Source organism: Chelonia mydas, chromosome 9, assembly GCF_015237465.2.
Source record: "Chelonia mydas isolate rCheMyd1 chromosome 9, rCheMyd1.pri.v2, whole genome shotgun sequence".
Lineage (NCBI taxonomy): Eukaryota > Metazoa > Chordata > Testudines > Cheloniidae > Chelonia > Chelonia mydas.
This window is the reverse complement of record NC_057855.1, coordinates 86300050-86323440: the sequence shown is the minus strand read 5'-3', so window position 1 is coordinate 86323440 and position 23391 is coordinate 86300050. Positions and strand designations below refer to the sequence as shown.

Sequence of the window (23391 nt, the reverse complement as noted above, 5' to 3'; positions counted from 1 at the left end):
TACTTGGTGCTTGTTTGCAACTCCCATCATATTCAAGTGAAGCAAACTTGTGAACTAAATGCAAACTATTCCACCCTTCGGAACTTACAGATAGGTGAAGTAGGACAAATGGGGCTAAGTTTCTTAAAAAGAGTCTCTATTTTTGTATACTGTTTTGCACCTATAATGATTGGTAAGCACAGGTTAGATCACTTAAATATCTAAGTGCCTGACTACTCCCACCAATCAGCTACCTGGACATCTAAATTACCTAAATTGCACACACAATTATTGGCATACCAAAAAGGAAGGCTGAAAATCCAGCCCAATAAATATAAATGCAGTAAATTCTGCACAGAGAAGTCAAATATAATAAGGTACACTAAAAATCTTCAAATATCTTCTTGAATTCCTTCTTTTTATAGTTCATATTTGCTAACACTCTTAGATTGAGAGGTATGCTAATACACAGGAAATAAGATCAAGCTATCAAATCCTTGACCCACCCAAAGTGACATCTTTTCTTTCTATTTTTAATGAGGTCAGATTTTTGCCATAGACTTTAATGGGGCCCCTTAGGTTATAAACTCCTTCTGTGTAGGTACCTCCTCTTTGTTTGATACAGCAATCAGAGAACTGTAAACACTCAGTAAATAATGATTCACTGAGGAAGGGAAGCACAGACCCTGTTTATAAAACCGAAGAGTCTACAATGAAATAGACATATCTGGAATCTGAAACTCCTTGCACTAATGTTGCCTGCCCTTGGGCAAGGTAATTATTTGTTTGGTTAAGCAAAAAATATTAAAAAATCTCTTCTAGAGCAGCTGGAAAAACAAACTGATTAGTCTTGTTGTTGGGTCAATAACAAAGGGCAACTGTAAATAGTTAGCAACAAGACCTCAGGTGCTGAGATGGTCAGAGCTCAGCTCAGTGGGTGGGTACTCAAAAGCAGCTTTAAGATATTTTTGCATTCTTGGAGTCAGTTTGCATCCTCAAGGAATGGAGGAGTCAAAGGTGGATCTATACCACTTGAAGATCCTCTCGGCAGGGCGAATTCTCTGGTTGGGTAAAGCAGCTTTATGATGGTGGAATGCCCTAAAAGTAAACTAAAGCAGGGTAGGGGGTCTTGACAAAAACGTCAAGTTACTTTCTAAAAGAAGCCATTTCCTTGGGAGCTAAGAACTTGGCTTCTTGAGGAAACTGATGGGAACAGCTATTGCAGGACAAGCTTTGGAAGTGAATTAAGCTAAATCGGAAAACCCCCCACTCTTATTCAAGAGTGTCCACGTAGGGAGCTATTCCAAAACAGCTTATTTTGCAATAATTATTCCAGTTAATTTCCCTTGTGGGCAAGCCTTGAGACACCAAATTTGAACAGACATGATTCTTCTATTTGTGTAAGAAAAAACAGACAAAATTCCCAGAAAGATTTAAATTGAAAATGTGTTTAAAAATAATTTATTCTCTGTATTATTTTAAAAACAAATTACCACAGAGAAACTGCTGTTTAAATAATCTGCAAATCCTTTTTCTTGCAAAATTCCCATTGGCTCCTACAGGAGTTTTGCCTGAGTAAATAAGGAAGAATCGGACTCCCAAAACAAGTTGCCCTCCCCACTCTTATTTTGGTCAGCATTTCATGTGCATTGCAACAGTGGCTTGAATTCCCACTGCACACAAGAAGAAATCAAGCTTAAAGCGAAATGGTTTCCCGGTTCTCAAAGCAGACTCAGTTTTCACCTTTCCTCTACAGTTCACCTCTCTGCAGAATGAGAATTACTATATCTTTAGCAGGATCCATTTTGTATGGACTTCCCACTCTCAAACTATATTAGTGCAATTTCTCATGTTTGTTCTGTCTGTACCTGGTTTCATTTGCTCATCTTCTTTATTACCTCTCAAGTATTTTTGTGAGCATTGTGAAAGGCAGGATGTCTGTGTGGAGCTCCCATTATTAACAGTGGGGAAACTCCAAAACCATATTTGAAAGAGCACTGTCAATATTATTGTTACTGTAAGCACAAACAAGATACTTAGCTGTTACTATACAGGGAGGAAATATGACCTTCCCTGAAAAGCTGAAAATAAAAAGACAAAAAAGGAACAACTATGCAGGCAGAGAAAGCCCTGGTAAACTGGGAACTGCAACTGTCACTCTGTGTTTTGCAGCTGATAGATTAACACTAATGTCTTCTCTTTCTCTCTCTCTCTCTCACTTTTCCCATCTGACCATTTTTACCATTTGGTTAGATAGGTGACATTTTATTCAGCTTTTAAGAATTTTCTTTTCAGTCACAGCTGGAGCAAAGCAGAGTAAATGGACAATGTTTTGAGAAAAATACTCTGAAAGACGAGGGCCGATAATGGAAGGAAGCCTTAGAAACAACATGTGATTGGAGCCCGTCAAACCCACAGAGCTGACTCAGGTCCAGCTGACTCAGGCTATTTCTGTATGTTTGTGGGAATTATAGACACAGCCTGCCATAACCTCCTACATGGGTTTTGGGACTTGTGGATTCTTACTGTGTTTGACTCCCACTTCCTTCCACACTCCCCATTATGTCCCCTCAGGACTGTGCTGAGCTCTCTTAAGCTGGGCCCACTAACACATTGGAAAGGGAAGCATGGGCAGTCTCTCAAGATTTGGCCCTATATTTCCAGGTTCTCTTAAAATTTACATCTCTCCCCTTTCAGTAAACTTTCCTAAAATTGTTTCTTCATCAGATTGCATTTTACTTTTCTAATTGAACATTTATATGCACTAAAAGAAATCTGTAAAAAATCCTGAACAGGCTGGCTGAAAGACTATTTTGATGACTGGAAGCTGATATATAGATTGGACAACATGACTTTTAAATGGTCTTAATGGTCACTCAACTTTTATAGAGGAGAACGAGAGATGCAGTATCTCAAGTTACATGACAGGAAGCTTTTGTAACACAATTCCCATTGATAAATACAGTAAGGATATCAGTTTCAATATGCCAACCCCCAAATTCCAATAACAATGTGATTTCAAATATAAGAAGAAAACCCCAGAAATCTGATTTATAAACTCCAGACTCTGAAAATACCTCAAAATTATTTTCAATTCTCAACAATCAGTCTTCATTTTGGTAAGCAGGCAGTGTAAAAAATGACAGAACAGACCCTGTGTGTGTTAAGGTTTCTATTAACTTTGAAGAGACAAAACACAGGAAAATCAACAGCTACATACAGCATAAACTGTTATTCATACAGTGGGTGATCCAGTATATGGAAGACTCAACTGTCAATTATCACACTGGATAAAACAGCATACGGCTAGACTAAAATGTAGCACTGAAGTGTAAACTACTTGCATTTGATATTAGCAGATCTACTGTTGTCTTATATAAGAAGCAGTGGGGTACAACTGGCAATATAATACAATCAGTTCACTACAATAGGAGTGATTAAAGTTTGTGTAATCTAAACCTGAAAGGAACAATCACAGGTTGGCTAACATCATGCTTATGCAACTTTCAAATGACATTAGTTGCATGTGGGAAAGGTAACAACTGATTATCTGCTTTACTTAAAATGTAAAAGTTCCCAAAGTACTCCTCACATTACTCCTAAAATAGAGTTCACAAAGAGCAACTTGATTGCTTGTTACAGCAATTCAAGATGTTAATAAGTAGCTGACCTGGGTTTCAGCATACTGGTCTGCCAAGCATAGGGAGGGTGTTGTCAGACAAGGAATATCTGTAGCACCCCCAACTTTAAAGGACCTTAATGAAAAGGTGCAGCATGCAAACGCAAGAGGCCATATTATGCTCTCAGCCAGACTGCTCCACTGTAACTAAGAGAATTTGGGATAAATTTTTTGCATTGCCTTGATGGGGAAGTGAACCTTTCAAGCACATTTCTAAAGGCAACAGAATAACTATTTATTATTCGTTTACAACTTTGCACCAAAATCTCACACAAAGTTCACAGCACTTGTTTAACATTATTGAAATAGGGTTACCATTTTCTTTATGAGGCATCCCCAGGATTCACTAGCCCAGATACAAATTAACTCCCTTTCAGGGCATCTGTGTCTTGCTGTAGATGTGCTTCTACAGTGGTCATTAAAGGCTCAATAAGTGATTGGGGGGAACATGCAAACTATGACACACTTAGGGTCTGTCTACACATCAATTAAAAACTCACAGCTGGCCTGTGCCAGCTGACGTGGGCTCTTGGGGCTCAGGGTAAGGGGCTGTTTAACCGAGGTATAGATGTTTCGGCTCGGGCTGCAGCCTGAGACCTGGGACCCTCCCACCTTGCAGAGTCCTAGAACCCAGACTCCACCCCAAGCCCAAATGTCTACAAATACAATTAAACAGTTCATTAGCCTGAACCCTGTAGGCCTGTGTCAGTTGGCATAGGCCAGCCATGGGCTTTTAATTGTTGTGTAGACATACCCATAGTGAATTAAGCATGCTTCCTCAAGCATTGCTGGCTACTCTGCTGGCCTGACACGTTAAGGGTGAGTATGGTTATTTCACTGCTCGCTTTCTGGCAAGGTGTTTCTGGCAGGAGCATCCTGGTGTCAGCGGAGTATAGGGTCTGTAATTCTGTAATTACACAGGCCCTTCAGGGGAACTCCTTATGTAACTCATGACTATGATCCAGACATAAATGCACAGTAAGCAAATTTAAATACTTCTATTAACCTAGTGTCTATTTCGTTTACTATAAAAGAGTATCACATTATACTACATTTGAGGCAAGCACTGTGTAGTAAATGTATGTCATATTTACCACACTTGGGTTTCATGTGTACTGAGTAACATTAATATTTCTGTTACAGCCTCCAGAAAATAAAATGTCATTTGGAAAACGAAGAGGCATTTTGTTAACTGTAGGTTCATATTATTTACTAACCACAAAAGTTAATAAAAAGTATATAAATTGAGTGAAATGTATAGGTCCCAACATGAGCAGCTATCAGCCCAACCACTTATCAAATTCCAGCTCTTGTAGCGTTCACATCTGTCCCTGAGTTTCTTACATTTCATCTTGGCAGCTATGGGAGCGTCACAAACTAATATTCTTGTAAATTTGATCCATTTCTTCCAGTCTATAAATATAACTAGTAAAATACCAAGAGCATAGCTGAGGCGGTCACAGGAACAGAGTATGGAACAGCTGAATGGGGGAGCAAATAACAAGGTGTTATATGTGACACAGCAGGGTGGATTCTCCAGCACTTTTAGTGAAGTGGACTGGAAATATTCACAGTTTTTATTAACTAACTATGAAAGTGACTAATTCAATCATTATAGTGCCTCCTATGTTAGGCTATGTCCACTCTTGGCATTTAAAGTGAAAAATGTCCCTTTTTTGCGCTAAAACCATGGGAGCGTCTACACTTGTTAATGGCTTTTTTGCAGTGAAACTCAGAAGTTTTACTGCAAAAGAAAACCACATTCACGAGAGGCGTACAGCTCTTACCGCTGTTCTTTTTGTGCTGTTGTGAAAGTGAAGACATGTTCTATCAGTGTAAACACCTTTTGGCCTCCAAAGGAGATCCCATAGTTCTAAAAGTGACCAGTCTGGCAAGCATCTCCGCTGCTCTGACGCCAGGTAAACGGACGTCTGCGCCTCCCCCTGTAAGCCCTGGGAAGTTTGAAACTCCCTTTCCCTTTGCTTGTAGATGTGGCAGGGAAAGCAGCCAGGGAGTTTTAAAAAAATGCCATGAAAGAAACAAGGAAGTAATGGGGCTGCTGGAACCCAGAATGCCTTCTGCTCACCTCCCACCTTCCCACAAGACCTATTGAGAGAGCTGCACTGTGGGATAGCTGCCCTACAGTGCTGGTCTCATTGGTGATGGAAGTGCAGCTAGAGTAAACACTCTCTGACACCTAAGGAATTAAGTGAGTACACAAACCAGTACTTGTCTTTCACCGGTTCCCTATCACTGGTGAAACTTACAGGGCAAAAACTCTGCAAGTGTAGACATCCCCTTACTTATTTTGATATGAAACTCCCCACCTGAGGAGGTGTTGAGTTTGGGTGTTTTAGGATAAGCACATTCGGTAGATGTTTCTGCTAAGATGATCAACAGTGAAATAGCTAACAATGTTATTGTTTAAATTGTCATCGGTAAGTTTTGTATTTAACTGAGATGAAGTTACTTATTTCTGGCTCTCTGCAGACTCAGGGAGATGTCATTTCATTGCCTACACTCCATTTACATTCTCAAGGTTAACTTCACAAAGGCTAGAAATATACTGCCTGTGTTTACACTATGTAATACATGGTTTTGTGGCCATGGGACTTGCTACAAAATCATCCCCTCATTGAAGAACTGTATTCTGGAATCTCAGTTTTAATTTTACATATAGACAGACAAGCAGACATGTGACAAATTCCATGGCCACAGCACCATGGGGCACTAGCAAAGGCCAATAGAACGGTTGGGGTAAAATGCAGTCCAAAACACTGAAACAGGGCAGAGAATCTATAAGATAAACATAGCAAGGAATGAGAGGGACTTGAAGCATCCAAAATGGGTCTGTGATGAAATGATAGTCACCTATTGGCTGAGGACTCAGAGAACCAAAGGTATTTCAGAGGTCTCAGTACCACAGAAATGCAAAGGAAAGTATTAGAGGTGAGCCACGGATGGGGCCACCTAATCATGTGGCCAGGACCCTTCACGCACAGTGTGGAGGGCCATGGTTTTTTTTCAGGTGGGCAGGTGGATCTCATTCTCCCCCGATCCGCCCCATGCAGGACAGCCAGATAAAGCTCAACCGCATGAGCTTCTTGTGGTATTTGAGCATTTCATATTGCTGCACAGATTGCTCAATATTTTTGTCTTTTCCTTACCAGACTAAAATATCCTCAGTAGTGCTCAAACTAATTTTGCCTTCTTTTATTTCAAATAGCTCCTATATAACTCCTGTGCTAGTTTGTTTCTCTACAAGTTCAGTTAAGCTCAATTACAGTTGCTAGGAATCACTGTGAACAGAAGAAGAAACCAAGCAGCAAAAATGCTAGAGTTTCCAGTGCTGCATGCAAAAACCTCAACTGTTCCTCAAGTTTCAGCTACAACACGTAGCAATAAGACAACAGCAACCTGAAGTCATTAATTGAAAATTCTGCGCTTTGCAGGAGTATGCTTAAAACCAGCCAAAGTCCATGTGTAGAAGGAAGTCTTCAGAGTATTTTGTTTGAGAGATACCATTTACTTTTAGATATATTTGTTCAGGCCCTCAGTGGTCTTTCGCCTTGAACACACAATGAATAGAAAATGTATCAAGCCTGATTTTCAGAAGTGTCAGTAACAATGAAAACTACTTCCATTATATAATAATAGTATGTTACTAGTATAAGGACTCAATGTCTCTGACTGATATGCTATTAAAATGCTAATAGATAGGCCTGATACACTTGTCAATATTTTTACAGCACTGGCCACCAACCAAAAGCTAAACTGAGTCATATATTTTTCTTGTACTTGGGTCAGATACAACTATTGGCTGAAAAGTGACAGAAGGGAGCTTTAGGTGTTTAGCTCAATGCTTATAGTAAACAGTATTTTTATTTCAAAAACAAAGTATAGGGATTCATTTAAAGAAAGCAAATAGCTGAAAAGACAGAACCAGATACACTTAAAACAGGGGCTCAGCATCAAATAAATGAGTGCCAAATGACAGTCTGCACCCTCATGTAATGAGATTTAAGAGGAAAAATAACCTAATGGTAAAAAGAATAGCATGGAGTGTGGCTGGGCAGGAGGGATGGATGTTCTACATGTGGAGGAGTGTACAAACCTCCTTGTCCCCAGTACTGCTGCTGCAGTATGTTCTAGCTACTTCGGCCTTATTCAGAGAGAGCCTTAATTAACAGAATTCAGCAGAGTTTCAAGCAATGTCACGGAGCTAGATGCTTCCAAAAGAACTCTCAATAATGGCAAGACAGAGGAAACAACCTATTCAGATGAGCTGAGTGATCATCTTCTAAAATAAAACTGAAATTAGGTCAGCCATGGCACTGAAAGATGAGAGAGGAAATGAGAACAGGAAATCTTGTTGTAATCCCACAGAAAGCAATATTCCACACTGAAGAGGACATCCGTTGGAGATCCCAGCATTATATAACTTATATCATAAAGACTGCCAAATGCCACAGATGTACTCCACAAAAGCTAACGAAAACCACTTGGTTGTGCACCTTTTATATGCTGTCAGTTTTTATCTTTATTTTTAGAGATAATTAAGTAGGTGAACATACCTTGCAGACCATAAGTGGGGAAAGAGCTGATGAGGGGAATGACAAGGGTGGTTATGGTACACTCATTATCCAATTGGGTGGGAGTTTTGGATGAGTATACATGGTGGGTTTTGGCCCCAAAAGAATAAGTGATAAGCACTGTGCTCCAAACCGGTAAATACAGACGCACGTTTAACTCTACTGCCACGAGTAATTCCACTGACACAGACCTACGTGCCTAAGTGTTTGTGGGATCAGGGCACATATGAATATATACATTACATACTATAGTAATTGTTTACAAAAGAATTTAAGATATTGTCTCTCTAGAAGTGGGAGGGTTTTGTGTGAGCACGACATATCCAATACGTGAGCCAAGGCATTTCAGTTCTAGATAGGTCATGTCATTAGATACTCTTAGAACTAAGGAAATGTGTTTTTATACTTTCATTATAATTAAAAATTGGCTTTTACTCTACAGTGTATTTGTATTAATTTTTGTAAGGAGAAAATTGATTTTTTTCAGTCAAAAATACCTTTCATCTATGTCAAACCTGAGTCTCAACCCAGAATTCAGACTAAATTTTCAGTGTCCTGATCCTTAATGTTGTTGATTGTTTGTTTGATATACTACTACTAATTGGCTACTGCTACCATTTTGTGCTTCAGTAGTGTCTTTCTCCTAAGGATCTCAAAGCTCAGAACACTTCCCAAGATCTCTGCATAAAGACACAAATATGTAATTTAAACACAATCAGCCTTAATGACCTTTCCCATGTGGAAACCTAATGATAATGTACACATACAACTAGACGAGACCAAGAGTTAGAAAGTGCGCTCTAAGGAACAATCCTACAGTGGCTGAGGGGTTGGAGTGGATAGTGTAACAGATCTTTTCCAGATCTAATTTCTGTGGTTTTATGTATACAAGGCCTGGAACCCTGCTTTTGATCTCATACCAATTTAACGCCAGTGTAATACTATTGACTTCAGTGGAACTCCTTCGGATTTATACCTGTGTAAGTGACAGCAGAATCAGGCCCTATGAATTTAGGATGGAAAAAGAAGTGATTTTAATGTGAAAAAAACTTAAATTTTTTTGTAAAAAACAACTGATTGTGAAGTGAAACTAATGGCAGTTAGCCCAGCTGTAGCAACCAGGCGAATTAAGTATTTCTCTCCCCACTTATCTCTAATTTTAATTTCAATGGAGCTGTCCCCATACGTTACGCTACCATAAAAATAATTTTAAAATTTACAGTGAAATGATGTTAAGTATCTGCCTTAAACTGACAAATTCAAGGAGATTTAGAGTTAATACTGCCAACACTCAATAACTCACTGTTACTGCAGAATATAAAGCAGGCAAAAACCACAGTATGAGGCAATTTATATAGAACCAGTTCACAGAGTGTATCAGAAAATGCTTTACATATATTGCAGGATAAACAGGGTTTTATGGACAGATTTAAAGGGAGAGAGTGTGAGTGAGTCAGTGGTTTGAAGAGCAGGGGAGAAAGTACCAGACAGATGGGAAAGTACACAGGCGATAGTGACCCTCACAGTGGAACGCTGTGTGAAGGGATACAGATTAGACTACACAGATTGGAAGAATAGTGAGCTTATGGGTCATGGATGAAGGAGTGTCATGAGGTGAGCCTCTTCAACACACTCCCTTATGGCTCCCCCAATGGTCCTGCAGGTGTGTTGCACTCAGCATTCCCTGGGTCCTTTCACATAATTAACCTTTTGGGGGGTCTGGTTTATTTTCTCTCTAGAGGGCCACTCACTTATTTAGCAGCTCAAGTTCATGCCGAATATGGGTCCATGTAAAAGTTCTAGTCAGTTTCCTCCCCGTGTTCAGAAGGCCCCAGTCCTCCTGGAATTAGGTTGTATTTTGGACAATCCCTCTGTCCCTCTCCTTAAGACCGAAGTCCCCTACCGCTCCTCCTTGGAGCTGGAGTTGTACATTAGGCAAGCTGTAGAGCCTCAGACAGCTTCTACTCCAGCTGGCCCTTTTCCCAATCAGTCCTTCCACCCTTAGGCTGGGAGGTTTTTCCGGCAGACTTTCCTCTTCTGCTGTCTGCTGTGCTATGAGGGAGAAGGCAACATATACATGGTCCCCCTGCTAAAGCTCATCCTTGTTTGTTGGGTGAGAGCGGAACCTTGCCCTGCCCACTCTGTAAGGCTCCTGATCTCAGGTCTTTAGAGAAACAGTGATGGGAGTTTCTGCCAAACACTTCTTATCCCAGGACCATTTTCTCTTTACCCATACCTTGTAGGTCTTTCGCTCTATCAGATCTTTCCAAGTCTTAAGGGCCATGTCATGTGATGGGGTAGGTTGATCCCTAGGCACCAGTACTCTTAAAGGGGAAATAAAGTGAAAAAGGAAGGATGAAGGAGGGAAAATTGGAATAACAGGAGGACAATTCTGAATTGGATTCAGACATTAAGAGGGCGGTGCCAAAAGGTCATAGGGGTCCATATGGTACACAATCAAAATGAACACATTAAATGGATTAAAAACTGGCTTATAGATCTCAAAGTGTAACTGTGAATGGGGAAACATCACTGAATAGGTCTGTTTCTAGTGGGGGTCCCACAGGAATTGGTTCTTGGCCCTATTTTATTTAACATTTTTTATCAACGACCTGGAAGAAAACATATAACCCTTACTGATACATCTGCAGATGACACAAGATTGGAGGAGAGGTAAATGATATAGAGGACAGGTCACTGATGCAAAGCAATCTGGATGACTTGGTAAGCTGGACATAAGCAAATAATGTGCATTTCAATATTTCCAAATGTAAGGTCATATATCTAGGAACAAAGAATGAAGGCCATCCCTTCCAGGATGGGGGACTCTATGCTGGGAGGGAGTGACTCTGAGAAAGCTTTTGGGTCATGGTGGGTAATCAGCTGAATATGAGCTCGGAGTGTGATACTGTGGCCAAAAAAAGCTAATGTGATTCTTGGATAAACGGGAATACTGAGTAGGAGTAAGAAGGTTATATTACCTCTGTATTTGGCACTGGTGCGACTGCTACTGGAATACTGTGTCCATTTTTGGTGTCCACAATTCAAAAAGGATGTTGAAAAATTGGAGAGGGTTCAGAGAAGAGCCATGAATAAAGTATTGGAAAACATGACTTTAGTGAAAGACTCAAGGAGCTCTCTCTGTTTAAGTTATAAAAAAATAAGGTTAAGGGGTGACGAGATCACTGTCTATAAGTACCCACATGCAGAACCAAATAGAGGACATAACAGAGTGGTCTTCAATCTATTAGACTAAGATATAACAAGCACCAATGGCTGCAAGTTGAAGCTAGATAAATTCAGACTAGAAATAAGGTATATGTTTTTAACAATGAGGGTAATTAATGACTGGAAGAAGCTAATCTTCAAGGTTTAGCTTGGGTTGTGGTGTGGAAAACCCTTACATCAAGATTGGATATTTTTCTAAAAGATATATTCTACTTTAAGCAGCTATTGGACTTAAAAATGAATTGTCCTATGGCCAGTGTTACACAGAACAGATCATGAACAGTTACATGATCACAATGGTCCCTTCTAGCCTTAAAAATCTATGAATCCTTGGAGTGAAACAAGGGCCGCAGTGGCTGGGAATACTTAATTGCAAATACACTGATCCAACAGGGGAAAATAGAGCAAGAGAGAGGCTGCTTTAACTATACATTGTTATGTTTTTATGTTTAGGTCACATGCTATATTTAAAAGTTACCTCTGGCTTAGAGGTCCTCAGAATAGTTGCTACTGGTTTGCTCAGCACCATCTCAAAATTATGTGCCACAATTTTCTGTTATAACTGTGACTCTCTGTTAAAATTAAGAAACTAATTTGCTTAATAAGCGCATGTCTCAATGTATGATTTTATATTTTCTGAAGAATTTCTTTCATAATATTGATATTATGATAATGTATCAATGTATATTCTGTTAGTCACACAAGAATGTTAGGACAGAATTTTAAATTTCATTTGTGCGACTATTGTCAGTCTGACAACTACAGTTCTCATAAGGGATGTTTATAGGCAATGGAGTTATTTTAGGTTTTTTGGAAGGAAATGAAAGAATAACATAATTATTAGGAAAAACATGGATTTTTTCAAGACACATCATGGTACTATGATGATGGAGACCATATAAGCAGGAAGATAGATTTCCTCCAGAGCTTACAATATAAAGGTCAGACCCTGCAACTACTCATTCATGGGAGTAATCCAACTGAAGTCAACAGGACTATTAACATGAGAAAGGGGTATAGCATTGAGCCTCTATGATAGAAAAGACAAACTCACATAAAGACAAGCTATAGGACAGCTGTTCAGGAAAATGAACTGCATAAGAACTAAAAAGTAAATAAAGGGGCATGTACAGTACCTCCATCATTATCCATATTATCCCCACACACCATTTCCATGACAACGTTACATCCTGTGCCACTCCATCCCACCTGACACACACAGTGCCATCCATTCTGATCAAGAGTGCATCTCCCATTTCCATAACACAGACCTGGGCAGCCATCTAGAGAAGAAAATGTAAAGAACAAGGCTTCATGCAGGAGTTTCTTTAAAATTATAAATTGTTATACAACATTCTTTAAAATTACATAACAATATTTGCTACTTTCAAATGATATCACAGTTGGTCTACTTTGGACTCCAGTCACATTCTTGGACAAATATTCAACTCTGCTTGCCTAAAAAGCATGCCAAAGTTATAAAGGCTTATTTTTTTGGTGCCTAAAATCCTGTGGATGCAAAAACTCAGATGTGGGTGCACTAATAGTATGTGTATTGAGTAATCAGAAGTCTAACTATCTGCTTTGCACATACAAAGAACTTCTATCTATCTTGGTTTTCATACCTGGTATCAATTGTGTGCTCATGACAGAGATTTTATATGAAACCTTGACATAAAAGATGAGTTTGCAAAATGTAGGTGAGTAATTTTAGGTGAGCAAATCTGGAAGCAGGAGCTGAAGATGTACTTCTAGATATTGTAGGTGTGGAAACCCACATGAACCCAGCAGGGCTAGGGAAGCCTGTTTTGATTCATTCTGAAGTACTTTCCTAAGGAAGGAAAATGGGAGTTTTCATTGTAATGCCCCCTCCCACTTCCTTAAAACTCTCTTTCCAGATGGTATGATGGGATAACATGGTTTTGGTAATTAAATATTCATGGTAAATAGGCCCAATGGCCTGTGATGGGGTATTCCTGACACAGGGAAGAAAGGTAAGCAGCAGAATACGGACCCTGGACTTCAGGAAAGCAGACTTCGACTCCCTCCGGGAACTGATGGGTAGGATCCCCGGGGGAATAACATGAGGGGGAAAGGAGTCCAGGAGAGCTGGCTGTATTTCAAAGAATCCATATTGAGGTTACAGGGACAAACCATCCCGATGTGTCAAAAGAGTAGTAAATATGGCAGGCGACCAGCTTGGCTTAACAGTGAAATCCTTGCGGATCTTAAACATAAAAAAGAAGCTTACAAGAAGTGGAAGATTGGACAAATGACCAGGGATGAGTATAAAAATGTTGCTCGGGCATGTAGGAATGAAATCAGGAGGGCCAAATCGCACCTGGAGCTGCAGCTAGCAAGAGATGTTAAGAGTAACAAGAAGGGTTTCTTCAGGTATGTTGGCAACAAGAAGAAAGCCAAGGAAAGTGTGGGCCCCTTACTGAATGAGGGAGGCAACCTAGTGACAGAGGATGTGGAAAAAGCTAATGTACTCAATGCTTTTTTTGCCTCTGTCTTCACGAACAAGGTCAGCTCCCAGACTGCTGCGCTGGGCAACACAGCATGGGGAGTAGGTGGCCAGCCCTCTGTGGAGAAAGAAGTGGTTAGGGACTATTTAGAAAAGCTGGATTTGCACAAGTCCATGGGGCCGGATGTGTTGCATCCGAGAGTGCTAAAGGAGTTGGTGGCTGTGATTGCAGAGCCATTGGCCATTATCTTTGAAAACTCATGGCGATCGGGGGAAGTCCCGGACGACTGGAAAAAGGATAATGTAGTGCCCATCTTTAAAAAAGGGAAGAAGGAGGATCCTGGGAACTACAGGCCAGTCAGCCTCCCCTCAGTCCCCGGAAAAATCATGGAGCAGGTCCTCAAGGAATCAATCCTGAAGCACTTACACGAGAGGAAAGTGATCAGGAACAGTCAGCATGGATTCACCAAGGGAAGGTCATGCCTGACTAATCTAATCGCCTTCTATGATGAGATTACTGGTTCTGTGGATGAAGGGAAAGCAGTGGATGTATTGTTTCTTGACTTTAGCAAAGCTTTTGACACGGTCTCCCACAGTATTCTTGTCAGCAAGTTAAAGAAGTATGGGCTGATGAATGCACTATAAGGTGGGTAGAAAGTTGGCTAGATTGTCGGGCTCAACGGGTAGTGATCAATGGCTCCATGTCTAGATGGCAGCCGGTATCAAGTGGAGTGCCCCAAGGGTCAGTCCTGGGGCCGCTTTTGTTCAGTATCTTCATAAATGATCTGGAGGATGGTGTGGATTGCACTCTCAGCAAATTTGTGGATGATACTAAACTAGGAGGAGTGGTAAATACGGTGGCAGGTAGGGATAGGATACAGAGGGACCTAGACAAATTGGAGGATTGGGCCAAAAGAAATCTGATGAGGTTCAACAAGGATAAGTGCAGGGTCCTGCACTTAGGATGGAAGAATCCAATGCACCGCTACAGACTAGGGACCGAATGGCTAGGCAGCAGTTCTGCGGAAAAGGACTTAGGGGTGACAGTGGACGAGAAGCTGGATATGAGTCAACAGTGTGCCCTTGTTCCCAAGAAGGCCAATGGCATTTTGGGATGTATAAGTAGGGGCATAGCTAGCAGATTGAGGGGCGTGATCGTTCCCCTCTATTCGACATTGGTGAGGCCTCATCTGGAGTACTGTGTCCAGTTTTTGGCCCCACACTACAAGAAGGATGTGGAAAAATTGGAGAGAGTCCAGCGAAGGGCAACAAAAATGATTAGGGATCTGGAACAATGACTTATGAGTAGAGGCTGAGGGAACTGGGATTGTTTAGTCTGCAGAAGAGAAGAATGAGGGGGGGATTTGATAGCTGCTTTCAACTACCTGAGAGGTGGTTCCAAAGAGGATGGTTCTAGACTATTCTCAGTGGTAGAAGATGACAGGACAAGGAGTAATGGTCTCAAGTTGCAGTGGGGGAGGTTTAGGTTGGATATTAGGAAAAACTTTTTGACGAGGAGGGTGGTGAAACACTGGAATGCGTTACCTAGGGAGGTGGTAGAATCTCCTTCCTTAGAAGTCTTTAAGGTCAGGCTTGACAAAGCCCTGGCTGGGATGATTTAGTTGGGGACTGGTCCTGCTTTGAGCAGGGGGTTGGACTAGATGACCTCCTGAGGTCCCTTCCAACCCTGATATTCTATGATTCTATGATTAGATGGGGTGGGATCTGAGTAACCCAGGAAAGAATTTTCTGTAGTATCTGGCTGATGAATCTTGCCCATATGCTCAGGGTTTAGCTGATCGCCATATTTGGGGTCGGGAAGGAATTTTCCTCCAGGGCAGACTGGAAGAGGCCCTGGAAGTTTTTCGCCTTCCTCTGTAGCATGGGGCACGGGTCACTTGCTGGAGGATTCTCTGCTCCTTGAAGTCTTTAAACCATGATTTGAGGACTTCAATAGCTCAGACATAGGTGAGAGGTTTTTCGCAGGTGGGTGAAATTCTATGGCCTGCGTTGTGCAGGAGGTCAGACTAGATGATCATAATGGTCCCTTCTGACCTAAATATCTATGAATCTATGAATCTATAAATAAGACAAACACTTGCCCTTTGGTGGCTATGGGAAATGTTTTGGTTTCTTTCTGTAAATTATGAAACTAGATCTAAAATGGATCAATTGCATCATCCCCAGGGTTTGTAAACTCTGAATTAACAATAATTTCAGCATTTTCAATTAGGTTCCTTGCTCGGTGTGACAGATAGATAGTATCTTGGATGTGCCCACTAATGTCCATCTGCTTGTATAGTTTGGTGCCAGTACAGATTTTTGTCAGATTTTTACCTTACCACACAGGGAGCCAAAGGACAATGGATGGTGCTTAGCAATCAATTTAACACTACAAGTGGCATCCCTTTCTAAACGAGTGCTTTCTCTTTGCCAGAATGGACTCTCACGAATTCAATGCTCTTTATCTGAAAATGTGTGTTGACACTTCTGCACTATCAAAAGGAAAAGATTTGATTCCAAGAGGAAGGAAGACTCAGTCTGCAGGGGTTTCTGGCAGCCACTAAAGGAGATATTGCAAAAAGTGTTTGGAACTGCCAGCCAAAGAGACAGAGCCTAAATACCAGTGGTCCATCTAGAGACACAAAATGGATGAGGTAATACCTTTTATTGGTCCAACTTCTGTACTGGTCCATCTAGTCCAGTGTTCTGGCTCAGAGCGGCCAGTAGCATGTGCTTCAGAGAAAGATGCATTACAGAACAGCCTGCACACAGAGAATGTTTTTTCCTAACTCCCAAAAGACAGAGGGTGGTTTCTTTCAAGGATCCTTGTGTTTTGCTTTTTTAATCCTTACTTGTATAGCTCTGGATAGTTCTTGTTATCCACATAAATTATACGTGACACCATGGCTCCAAGATCTGCATCAGTTGCCTACAGGTCTCCTGGTAGAGTTTAAATTGTTACTTACAACTTATAGGCCTTTATTTTCCTAGCATCTGCCTACCTGAAGTATCACCTCTCTCCCCAAGACATGTTGCCATCAGCAGGGAGACTTGAGCTCTATCCCCCCATCATTATAAAATAGAGAGGGTCTGCTGGTAAGGTGTGGTCTATAAGGGCCTTGGGACTCTAGGTCTCTCATTGTTCTGAAATAGCTTGATCTTGATGATCTTCCAGTACACTTTCAAAGCCATTTATTTCATAGATTTTTTTTTTTGAAAGTTGAGGGTATGTTCCCGAGGAGATTAAAGGGGCTGTTTTCCTGTTTAGATTTATTGGCCAGCTGAGTTAATTCATTATTGGTATATTTTATGATTATATTTTGCTGTGGGTGGTTGTCCTTTATGAATGTAAGTCCAGTGGTGAGCTGGAGCCGGTTCGCACCGGTTCACTAGAACTGGGTGTTAAATTTTGTTAAATTTTAGAACCGGTTGTCCCTCGAGGGACAACCGGTTCTAAAAGAGCTTCTAAATTTAACAACCGGCCAAAAGTGGCGCCTTAGGCGCCAACTCCGTGGGTGCTCCGGGGCTGGAACACCCATGAGGAGAATTTGATGGGTGCAGAGCACCCACTGGCAGCTCCCCGCCCTGGCCCCAGCTCACCTCCACTCCGCCTCCGCCTCCTCCCCTGAACGCACCGCCCCGCTCTGCTTCTCTGCCACCCCCCCCCCCCCCGGCTTTCTGCGAATCAGCTGTTCGCACGGGAAGCCGGGGGGCTGAGAAGCAGGTGGCGGCGTCACGCTCAGGCCTAGGGAGGCCGAGGTGGAGCGGAGGTGAGCTGGGGCGGGGGGGCATGAGGAGGGCCACCCACACTGCAGCAGGTAACTGGGGGGGCGCACAGGGGAACCGCTCCCCGTCCCAGCTCACCTCCGCTTCCCTGGGCCCGGGAGCGAAGCCACCGCTTGCTTCTGAGCCCTCCCAGGCTTCCTGTGCGAACAGCTGATTCGGAGAAGCAGAGGGGGGCGGCGCATTCAGGGGAGGAGGCGGAGCGGAAGTGAGGTTAGCTGTGGCCAGGCATGGGGCGGGGAGCTGCCTGTGGGTGCTCTGCACCCACTAAGTTTTCCCCATGGGTGCTCCAGGCCCGGAGCACCCATGGAGTCGGGGCCTAAGGCACCACTTTTGATGTGATCAGTGGGGGGAGCAGCCACTTGGGGGAAGCAGCCGCTCTCCCTGCTCCCCCCCTAGCTATGCTACCCCACCCCTAGGAGCCAGAGGGACCTGCCGGATGCTTCCTGGGAGCTGCCCCAGGTAAGCACCGCCGGGACTCCCCATCTCGCCCCCTGGCAGGTCCCTCTGGCTCTTAGGGGCAGGGTGGGCACCCACTACGGTGGCCCACGAGACCCTCCTGCCCAGTTCTGGGGCCAGTCAGGAGACAGGGGAGGAGGGTGGATGGGGCAGAGGTTGGGGGGGGCATCAAGAAACGCAGGGGGTTGGATGGGGCAGGAGTCCCCAGGGGGCTGGGGTGGGCCACGACCCCCTCATGGGGCAAGGAGGGAACCGGTTGTTAAGATTTTGGCAGCTCATTCACTGTGTAAGTCTAATAATTCTCAGGTAACCTAGGACATTTTTTATTGTTATTTAATTCTGAAGAGATAAAATAATAAATACATAAATAAGTGCCCAATCCTTTTTGGAATCCTTTTTCGTCTGATATCTCTGCTGAGAGCCATCTTTCCAGGGGACAGTAGAAACAAAAACAACGGGGAGTACTAGTGGCACCTTAGAGACTAACAAATTTATTTGGGCATAAGCGTTCATGGGCTAAAACCCACATCATCAGATTCATGGAGTGGAAAATACAGTAGGAAGATATGTATAACAGTACATGAGAAGATGCGAGTTGCCTTACCAAGTGAGGGGTCGAGACAATTCAATTAAAATGGGCTATTATCAATAGGATGAAAAATCACTTTTGTAGTGGTAATGAGGGTGGCTCATTTCAAACAGTTGACAAGAAGGTGTGAGTAACAGTAGGGGGAAATTTTTTAGTTCTTGTATTGACTCATCCACTCCCAGTCTTTATTCAGGCCTAATTTGATGGTGTCCAGTTTGCAAATTAATTCCAGTTCTGCAGTTTCTCGTTGGGACAGTGTGATTTCTTACACAACAGTGTGGCTAGGACTGAGAGATTGCTTCCAAACCATGAAAGACATAGACATGTAGGGCCAGAAACAAGCCATAGGCCCTGCAGAGCAAATTTATGTCAAAGGACATGCACAGGGTGCAAATCTACACAGAATTTGGCTCTTTGGGTCTGGAATGGTTTAATCAACTATATCATCTGTAGCCCAGATAGTGTTTTCTGCCAAAGGGCAAACACACAAATTGCTCAAAGCAGCAACCAACGCGGGTGTGAGGTAGAGCAAATATTTATAAATCCCTCTGAATCTCAAAACCTCACACGGTACTATACAATGCCAGGTTTTAAAACATGTGTTGTTTTACATTTCTCCCCCACCTCCAAAGTCTTAGAGAAGCATATTTCCTTCACAAATGAAACCTACTCTCTAGCTGCAGATGATAAAAATATGGAAATGTTGTTCTAATAGAAGGAAGGATTGACACAAATTATTCTGGTAATACCAAGTCCTCAGTGCTGTCATCACTCCGTGAATGGAAACCATGAGCAGAAATCTGACTCGCCTCACGTAGCATATTACATATATATGGAAATTGGTAACCAAATGTGAAAGCCACATTCCAGTCATGCTTACTTTAGACACCTCTGCTTCTGATGAAATATTGAGACAATATAAAGAGCTAAGAATGCAGAATGTACTGATATATTGTTTGACAAATGAGACCTCTCTGTAAATAGATACCTACCTATCCAGTCATCCATTTGATCGATCCTGGATAAATATTGTATCTTAACAGTACAGGAAATGGGAGGCTCAAAAGGGAACAAGTCACCCAAATACCCCCATTCCCAACACTTTTATACCCTTTCATTATTCCTTTGCAATGCTGATATGAAAAGCTTACCTCGCACAGCATCCAAGTAGTGAGCTTAAAAAAGAAAAAACAAAACTGTGATAGATTGAATTTCAAACACAGAAACCATTTGCTAATAGTTTACCATACTTTGGTTAAGATAAAGTGCCTCTCTCTTATTGTAATCAGGTCTATTCCTACCACTTTGAATAAAACAAATAGCTGATTTTGTTATCCAGGATGTCAGAAAGGACTCATATAGCAACAAACAATAATTGCAGCTACGTGTGTGTTCTTCAGTTATTGTTTTTTAATATTATGGGCACTACCATGTGTAATGCAAGCTGTGCCTTCTACTTAATTCACTCATTGCTTAGTTATCTTCCTTTTAAAACCAAAACTAAATCTCTTGAACAAAATCATTTTTTACTAACAATAAAGAAAATTACCTTTATTTTTTATCAATTTTACTCCCTATAAGCAGGTATTATAAGGTAATTGAATCACTGGCTATAGAATGTAGCCATTTAATTAAATGAGGAAGGGCCAAATTTTCAAAATACAGAAAAGAAAAATGATAAGCGCAGTATTTGCAAAGCCTGAAAATTTGGACTACCTACCTCTCAAAATTAGGTATCCTGGTCTCTTACATGCAATTAAAATGTTTAAGAATAAGAATGCTCTGGGAAAACAGTAATGACATTTTGGCAAGAAACACTATTAAGCTTTGTAAAAATGTGTCACATTTTATTAAAATATAACAATTAACATTTGTACAGCTGAGTAGTGACTTCTGAAAAGACCCATAAACTTTAGCTTCTTATTAACAATATTGTAGTTGTCGGCTGCTGTAAAACCATCTCTTGTGACAAGCAAAATATTTAAATCCTATGATGGGAAGGCAGCAGATTTAGAATTATTTAAGCTGCCTGCTAGTTTCAGCCTCTCACAACTTTTATTAATAATTTTTAAGTATTTTTTTTATGATTCTCAGTACCTATAGGAAAGTAGCTCAGCTGTGCATTAGAATGTAACCTATAGAACTTTGACTGGATACGTCCAACTATTACATAAGTATTGCTGCATGTAAAGCAAAAGCTGCACTGACCAGTCTGTGGGACAAATATGGATATGGTGTAAGTGTGTGCCAATCCATCAAAGTCAGTGGAGAGGCATCTGTGTACTCCAGGCCTGAATTTGGCTCTCTAATTTTTCCAAAAGATCTTCAAGTTGATGGCTGCAGCAGATCTTCCTATTAGCTAGTCAGCCTTTTAAAAAAAACAAGATATAAAATCTTACCAATGGTGCAATGATCCCCTTCCCATCCAGGGCTGCACTCACACTTCCCATCTTTGCACTGGCCATGTTCAGCACAGTGAGAGTGGCATGTACGTTCCTCACAGCTTGGTCCTACCCAGCCTTCTTCACATTGGCATATTCCTCTTGAACAAACCCCATGGCTGCCACAGTCCATAGTGCATAATTCTATATAGGATTCAAAGAATACATACTTTTAGATGGTAATATCATGTTTTGTTATGGACTATGCATGATAATGCATACAGACATCGGTCATCAAGAGTGATTAAATGAAGGACTTTTATCATGAAATACAGGTTGCAACCACATGAACTACTCCTTAGTTAGCAGCAAGTAAGTAGCAATCCTTATATTTGTTAGGGCCAGCCACTAACTGCATGCCATAGGGCCCTGATCCAAAGCCCACTGAAACCAATGATAAGACTTCCATTTACTTGGGTGCATTTTGGATCAAGCCCTAAGCCAGTGTATCACACATCCATTCCTGATTCTGATAGGTGTTTCCAGAAATCTAGGACACAGTTTTTATTTAAACAGTTTGAAAAGTACAGGGTCCAGGTGGATTGAGTTAAAAGACAAAGTGTGACTAATTTATTACAGCAAAGTGATCCCTGAGATATTAATCAGTTTGTACCAATGGTAATGGCCTTCACTTATGGCAATAAAAGCCAACGAGCTAATACACAGAAAGGAAATAACACATGTCAAACAGCAAGCAACCCACAGCCCTGGAAAAATACAGTATTACTCATATATAGGAATATGTCCCAAATTCTGCAATGGTTTTCAAGGTCTGTGTTTAAAAAGCTTTGCTTTTGCCCATCAACGGCTGGCTGATCAAACTATAAAGACTATTTCATGGTGACAAGATCAGTTCTTGCAAGTCATTTCTATTCACAGTAAATTTTTCTGCATGGATGGGGCACTAGTGAAACTCCATTCAGAGTGAAGGAGAATTAAAAGTCCTGAATTGTTTCAATAAATCACAATATGCCAGCTGCAATTCTACCTCCACTTAGAGTGAAGTTGTTCTGTGAAAAGAATGGTTTCATTATAAGAGGGCTCAATATAGTTTAAATTTATTTAAAATAATTAGTTTCAGCAGACAGAATTTGCTTGTTATTCTGCAATTAACCTGCCAGAGGAATGTTTCCTCCTCCTTCTCAGAAGCTAGTTGATAGCACTATAAGTATAAGCCAGAATAACCATGTCTGTTCTGATTTAAAAGGGGATTTAAAATGTGTAACATACCAAATGGTGGAAAGATTTTCCCCTGACAGGTTTTAAAGAATGATAATTTCTTACTCTGAACTATTGTATATAAACACTCCCCCTTGAATGTCTGTAATGGCAAAAAGTGACACTCTATATGAATTTTTTTTAAAAGTACATATTTAAATTCTTTATCAATTTCAATCTTTCAACAGAAAGAAAGAAGTAATAAAAACCAAACCCCCATGCAATAACATTACAGATGTTGACAGCTGTGTGATTTACAACATATGTATAGGAATGTCATTTTTAATGTTTTAGGGTCAGGAACAGTTTTATTCAGCAATACCTTTTAAAAACATTATATGTAGATAACTATATATATATATATATAACTATATATATATATAACTCTCTCTCTCTCTCTCTCTCTCTCTCTCTACCTTATAGGCTACAAAAATGACAAAATTATGCTAAAATACAAATATATTTCCTTGGGGAATATATTGCAAGTGAGCATGAAAAAATACAGACAGACTTTAAAGTTTTGTTGAAATAATTTAGTATTACTGAGTGCCTTTAGCATGTTGCAATGCACAACACTTGTATAAATTAAATCTGGATAAAGTTCAGCATTTCTCCTTTGCTTACCTAAAGAAGAACAATTTTATTCAACAGACCCTTCAGTTGTCTCCCAGAAAGTGTTATGTCCACAAAATTTACTATTTTGGGTAAATTCTTCCAGTGCAGCAAATTACACCCATCCACTTAGCTCGAGAGTACAGGCCAGCTCCTTAGCTGGTATAAATTAGCATAGCTGCATTGACTTCAACAGCACTATGCTAATTTATACCGGTCGAGGATCTGGCTCAGGTTAATTACACCAGATGAGTATATCTGTAATTAGACAGGCCCAAATCCTGCATTGTTGCTGCTTTTCACATGTTAACATAGCCAGGCACAGAAGGATCAGCCAGGTG

General features: G+C 41.1%; 1 protein-coding gene across 9 annotated transcripts in view; it reads right to left on the bottom strand.

Moving 5' to 3' along the window:
* TENM1 (teneurin transmembrane protein 1) overlaps nucleotides 1–23391 on the bottom strand; it is a 517886-nt gene that overhangs the window by 122347 nt on the left and 372148 nt on the right. For all 9 annotated transcript variants that reach the window (XM_037909021.2, XM_043523191.1, XM_043523186.1 and 6 more), the window contains 3 exons: nucleotides 21179–21364; nucleotides 19931–19954; nucleotides 12615–12761 (listed from right to left, as the gene is read on the bottom strand). In XM_037909021.2, the coding sequence (XP_037764949.1) occupies nucleotides 12615–12761; nucleotides 19931–19954; nucleotides 21179–21364 (357 nt within the window). The remainder of the gene's footprint in view (nucleotides 1–12614; nucleotides 12762–19930; nucleotides 19955–21178; nucleotides 21365–23391) is intronic.